Here is a 5,965-nt window from a genome sequence, read left to right as displayed (position 1 = left end):
GCGTGGACAGGGGCCACGGGCCCCGGCGGCCTCGCGGGTTGGGCGGCGGGGCGTCCGGGGTGTGGCCGTCGCAGGGCCCTCCCCCCAAGCGGCTCCCGGCCCCGCCGCCCCCTCCACGTCGCGCCTCCCGCCCCGCAGCGCAGCCAGCTTCCCGGTAAGACGCCGCGGGCGCGCTCCCCTGTCGCCCCCCGGCCCCTCCCCGCAGGCGTGCTCGCCCCCCCGCTCCTTTCCCCCCTCCTCCCAGGCCCGGTGCCGGGTCCCCTCCGGCGGGGCGGCGGCGGCCGGGAGGCGCGTGTCCCCGCGGAGCGGGCGGAGGGGCCGGGGCGCCCGCGGGGTGGGGGGAGGCGCGGGCCGCGTCCCTTGTCCGCGCGGCCGCCGGGCCCTGAGCCGCCCTTGTCGCCCGCAGGCCATGGCCCACCAGGAGCGCACGTTCATCGCCGTCAAGCCGGACGGCGTGCAGCGCGGCCTGGTGGGCGAGATCATCAAGCGCTTCGAGCAGAAGGGCTTCCGCCTCGTGGCCATGAAGTTCCTGCAGGTAACGCGGCGCGCCGCTGGGGTGCTCCTGCTTCCGCTCCCAGCCGTGGCCCTCGCCTCCGCGGCGACACAGCCGCCCGAGCCCAGCCCCGAGGCCCGCGAGCCCCTGCGCCCTCCGCAAGGTTAAGCGGAGGTGACGTGTCGCCTGCCAGAGCTCGCTGCCTGCGGGGGAAGCCCGCCCCCGCCCGGGCCTATGCCCCGGCCCCCGCGGGCTGCAAGTGTGTGTGTGTGTGTGGGGGGGGGGGGGCGGAGGCTGCAAGTGCCCTGGGCGGTGGCGGGGGGGGGGGGGGAAGCCCTCCCGCAGCCGACTTCCTCCAGCTTAGGGCAGTGCCTGTCACTTCCACGCCACAGGTAGGGGCACAGATCTGGACCTTAAGGGATAAGTATTGAAATCTCAACCAGGCCCATCTGGGAAGAAGAGAACGTTCTCGGTTAACATCTGAAATGTTTACAAGGACACTGGGAACGGACCTCTCTCTGGCGTATTTCCTTCAACGGCAGACCCTCCACATCGAGATTTTCAAATCACCTACTCTTTAGGGTTGTACCAGCCCTAACGCCAGGGACATTATGAGGGTGTCTTCATGATCTGAACAGTCTTTCTACTAAAAGAGTGTCAGGGTTTGGAGAGGATAATTATTTTATAGATATATGTGTAGATATCTATACACATGTATGTATATGTGTATATGTATGTGAATATATATATGCACACATATTACATACATATATACACACTTACATATGAATGCGGGTTAACATATAACGGGACTTTTAGAAAAGCCGTCCTTTGAATGGGGGGTTCTGGGGATGGGATGGATCCGTATTTGAGCCTCTCCAGTTTACTTCCTAACTGCAACCTCCTGTTCAATGCCAGGCCTCGGAGGAACTCCTGAAGCAGCACTACATTGACCTGAAGGACCGCCCGTTCTTCCCCGGGCTGGTGAAGTACATGAATTCCGGGCCGGTTGTGGCCATGGCAAGTGCTTTTGGGGGGGTATGGAGGAAAATAAGGGCTGATACAGGACTGGGCTTGCACAGTGCCCGTGTGTCTTTTTAGACCCATCCCACTGCCCCTGTTCCAGTCTGATCACTTTTCTCCACCCTTCCATCACAATTTCTTGTTCGTGTTCGTGGCTGCAGAAGGGTCTTCAGCCCTGTTAGCCTTCCTCTCAGGCTGGGAAGTCCCTGGGTTGGGTAGGTGGTTTCTCTGTCTCCTCGCATCGTGCCCGGGATGGAGCGCGAGCACCTTACACCAGCCCCTGCTGTCTGCTGGGGCCGGCTGGTTGGCCACGTCACTGACTGGTCTGATTGAATGTGCCGTCAGGCAGGGCCGAGTGTTTGTTCCCGGTGGCCCCAAAGGACAGATCTGATGCAGTTCCTTTTCCCTCCTGTCCAGGTCTGGGAGGGACTGAACGTGGTAAAGACGGGGCGAGTGATGCTTGGGGAGACCAACCCAGCAGATTCTAAGCCAGGCACCATCCGTGGGGACTTCTGCATTCAAGTTGGCAGGTGAGTCCCGAGGGGCGCCAATGATGTTTCCTCAAAGCCACTTAAAAAGGGTGGGGGATGGGTACAAACCATTTGGGGCATATCCCAATTTTAGGAAGGTTTGAACTTTTAAAATTAGGTGGTAATGATCACTGGATGAAAGCTCCCTTAAAAAGTTACTTCCCCCTGGGCTACTTAAAATTTTAACCAAAACCTCACAGAAGGGAGCTGCATGTGGTAGGTCTCAGGGGACACAGCCAAAGAGCCTCTGCTCTGTGCGGTGCTGTGTCTGTAGGCGTGTCATTTAACCCTTTGGTTCCCTTGCTGTATAAAATCTGGGCAAAAACCTTACAGAGTTTAAGATCCAAATGGAATAGAGGGGTTGGGCGTGTGAATGTCTTGGCTGAGCTTTGCAACTTAGGGTTGTAAGAAAATGCAACAGAAATGGCCCCCGATAGTGAATGTATCACATCTCGTCTGGCTCTCGGTCTGGTTCTCCCTGTTTTTCAAAATGAGAGAAGGAACGTTTTGTGGCACAGCAGTCTTGGGGTACAAACACCCGTTTCGGAAGCGGGAGCATAACAGAGCTGAGCCACGGGATGCTTTGGATCCAATACTCTTAGAATTTTATAGTTGCTTTTAAGAGGAAATGCCTTGGGTCTCCTGCTTCAGGTGGCAGTTTGGCCGGAAAGCTCTGCAGCGACCATCCTTTGCTTCAGCCACGAGCAGACTTGTGCACTCTAAAATGTGGTAGCCAGTAATTGTTGTCTCTCTCAGGAACATCATTCATGGCAGTGATTCAGTAAAAAGTGCAGAGAAAGAAATCAGCCTGTGGTTTAAGCCTGAAGAATTGGTTGACTACAAGCCTTGTGCTTTTGACTGGATCTACGAATAAAAGGTGGACGGAGCGTCAGTCCCCTTCAGCACCCCCTGATGCGTCCCCGGACACTGCTCTGCATTCCACTGACTTGGAAGCCAGAGAATCAATCTTTCTTTTCTAAAACTTACTAATAAAGCCCTTGGAAACTGGTGCAGCCTCCTGTGCTTACTTGATGCCAAACTGGAAGAAGTGACTTGGTCCCTTGGCTTTCATAGCATGATCCAGAAGCAAATGATCCTACTTGCGGTGGAAGAACCATCTGCCCCTTGTCAGCATCTGGGGGCACTCGTAGACTCTAGGAGGGAAAGTAGTGAGGCGGACGAGGACGAGTGTGGCACTGGTTGGGTGAGTACGGAAACTGAAAAGGAAATAATGAAAATAAGTATCGCAGCTGCCTTAGAGGATGTAGAAAAAGGTGTGTTTCCGTACACAGAATTTGTTGAAACTCGCCAAGGGTGAAACACAGACCTGTCCAGTCCAGAGTTACATCTTTGTTGACTGAAAACTGGGCAAGTTGTGTCTGAAGAAATGGAAGTCTAAGGACATCTGTAGGATGAGGATGATGCCCCTGCAATGCAGGTGTAAAAGAAACAATGTGGGGCGCCTGGGTGGCTCAGTCGGTTGAGCGTCCAACTTCGGCTCAGGTCACGATCTCGCGGTCCGTGAGTTCGAGCCCCGCGTCGGGCTCTGGGCTGACGGCTCAGAGCCTGGAGCCTGCTTCCGATTCTGTGTCTCCCTCTCTCTCTGACCCTCCCCCGTTCATGCCCTGTCTCTCTCTGTCTCAAAAATAAATTAAAAAAAAAAAAATTAAAAGAAACAATGTATATAAAGCAGTTACGCTAGCGCCTGGCCCCTAGCGGGTACACAGGTTTCCTGCAACCCTGCCCTACTTCGTTCTCTCCACTGAGGTGATGCGCCTGTTTACAGGGCTCTAAGCAGCGACTGGTTGGGAAACTCTTACTGCCTGCTTTTTAGGTTCATTTCGCTGGCACGGCACAGTAGAAAGATAATGCCTAATAGTACCCATCAGTATAAATGATCGCTGTCACGTGGAGTCTGGCTTAAAAATTGGAGGTTACGGGAATATGTGGGTTTATGAATAGCTATGTTCTGTTAGGCAACTGGTGAAAGTTGATATGCGACTTGCATATGAAAGACTCCGTATTATTTAAAAAAAAAATTTTTTTTCCCTCGGGGCGCCAGGGTGGCTCAGTCGGTTAAGCTTCTTTCTGACTTCGGCTCAGGTCATGAGCTCGCTTTCGTGAATTTGAGCCCCGCGTCAGGTTCTGTGCTGACAGCCCGAAGCCTGGACCCTGCTTCGGATTCTGTGTCCCCTCTCTCTCTGCCCCTCCCCTGCGCGCACTCTGTTTCTCTCTCTCTCAAAAATAAAGATTAAAAAAAATTTTTTTTAATTATTTTTCTGTATTATTATTTTTTTTTAATAATTTTTTTAATGTTTATTTATTTTTGAGACAGAGAGAGACAGAGCATGAACGGGGGAGGGGCAGAGAGAGAGGGAGACACAGAATCGGAAACAGGCTCCAGGCTCCGAGCCATCAGCCCAGAGCCTGACGCGGGGCTCGAACTCACGGACCGCGAGATCGTGACCTGGCTGAAGTCGGACGCTTAACCGACTGCGCCACCCAGGCGCCCCATATTTTTCTGTATTATTTTTGAGAGAGAGTGAGAGAGCATGAGCAGGGGAGGGTCAGAGAGAGAGGGAGACACAGAATCGGAAGCAGGCTCCAGGCTCTGAGCTGTCAGCACAGAGCCCGACGTGGGGTTTGAACTTGCGAACCGTGAGGTCATGACCTGAGCCGGAGTTGGATGCCTGACAGACTGAGCCACCCAGGTGCCCCATTGTTACTTTTTTTAATGCATATTGCTAGACTACAAAACAAAGACAAAAATACATTGACAGTTTGGTGCAAAAAATGTTACAAGTCAACGAGTTTAACATTTTCTAAATTATTTTTCAATGTCACATTTAATGTTTATATACGCTACGTGCTCTCACTACATTAAGTAGAAGTTTTGGTTTTTTTTTCTTTTAATTTTTTTAATGTTTATTTATTTTTGAGACAGAGAGAGACACAGCATGAGCAGGGAAGGCGCAGAGAGAGAGGGAGACACAGAATCTGAAGCAGGCTCCAGGCTCTGAGCTGTCAGCACAGAGCCCGATGCGGGGCTCGAACTCACGGACCGCGAGATCGTGACGGACCGCGAGATCGTGACCTGAGCTGAAGTCGGGCACTCAACCGACTGAGCCACCCAGGCGCCCCAGAAGTTTGATTATTAAAGTTACAGATGGGACAGTCCCGAGGTTCAGCATTTTAATGTGTCCCCCGGTGATCCCTCTGCACACGGGCTGAGGTACTTGGATTAGCAGCAGCAATTATGGCTTATTTTGTGTCAAGGCTCTTCTAACAACTTTACGTACATCAGTTTATTTACAGTCTTCACAACTCTTAGGGGGTTGGTATCCTCACCTTACAACTGAGGAAACGGAGCCAGATTACAGACTTAACCAGTAAAGGGAGTAAGGTTTCAGTTGCCGGCAGCTGGATTCGGACCCCACGCTCTTGGCCACTCTGCTTTACCTAGTTTTCCTTCCAAGTGACTCCAGAAAATTATAAGGTTGGAGGGTAACTGGAGTCAAATTTGGAGTGGGGAAAGCTGTGGACTTTACGGTGTGGATTAAGGACTTACTTTGGTAGTGAATGAGAAAGGGTGGACTGTGGTGAGGGTAAATCCTATATACCAGCTAGGTGTGTGAAAGCAGTTAACTCCTTCAGAACCTTTTATGATTTCAGTACAACTTTTATTTGAACGTGTATTACACGCATTGTTTAAAATGCGTTACTTTAGGGGCCCTGGGTGGCTCGGTTGAATGTCCGACTCTTGTTTTTGGCTTAGGTCATGATCCCAGGGTCATGGGATTCAAGCCCCACATTGGGCTCTGTGAGTGTGGAGCCTGCTTAAGATTCTCTCCCTCTCTCCCTCTCCCCTACTTGCTTGCCCTCTCTCTCTAAAAAAAAAAAAAAAAAAAAAAAAAATATA

General features: G+C 52.3%; 1 protein-coding gene across 1 annotated transcript; it reads left to right on the top strand.

Annotated features, from left to right (window-relative positions):
• On the top strand, positions 1–3,055 carry LOC105261186 (nucleoside diphosphate kinase B). The gene is made up of 5 exons (XM_023243660.2): positions 1–154; positions 407–535; positions 1,412–1,513; positions 1,934–2,046; positions 2,803–3,055. Exons 2-5 carry the CDS (start codon positions 410–412, stop codon positions 2,918–2,920), a joined length of 459 nt encoding a protein of 152 aa, XP_023099428.1. The 5' UTR covers positions 1–154; positions 407–409; the 3' UTR covers positions 2,921–3,055.
• Positions 3,056–5,965: the final 2,910 nt, after the last annotated feature.

Source organism: Felis catus, chromosome E1 (assembly GCF_018350175.1).
Source record: "Felis catus isolate Fca126 chromosome E1, F.catus_Fca126_mat1.0, whole genome shotgun sequence".
NCBI classification, from domain to species: domain Eukaryota; kingdom Metazoa; phylum Chordata; class Mammalia; order Carnivora; family Felidae; genus Felis; species Felis catus.
This window is presented reverse-complemented; position numbering and strand designations above follow the sequence as displayed.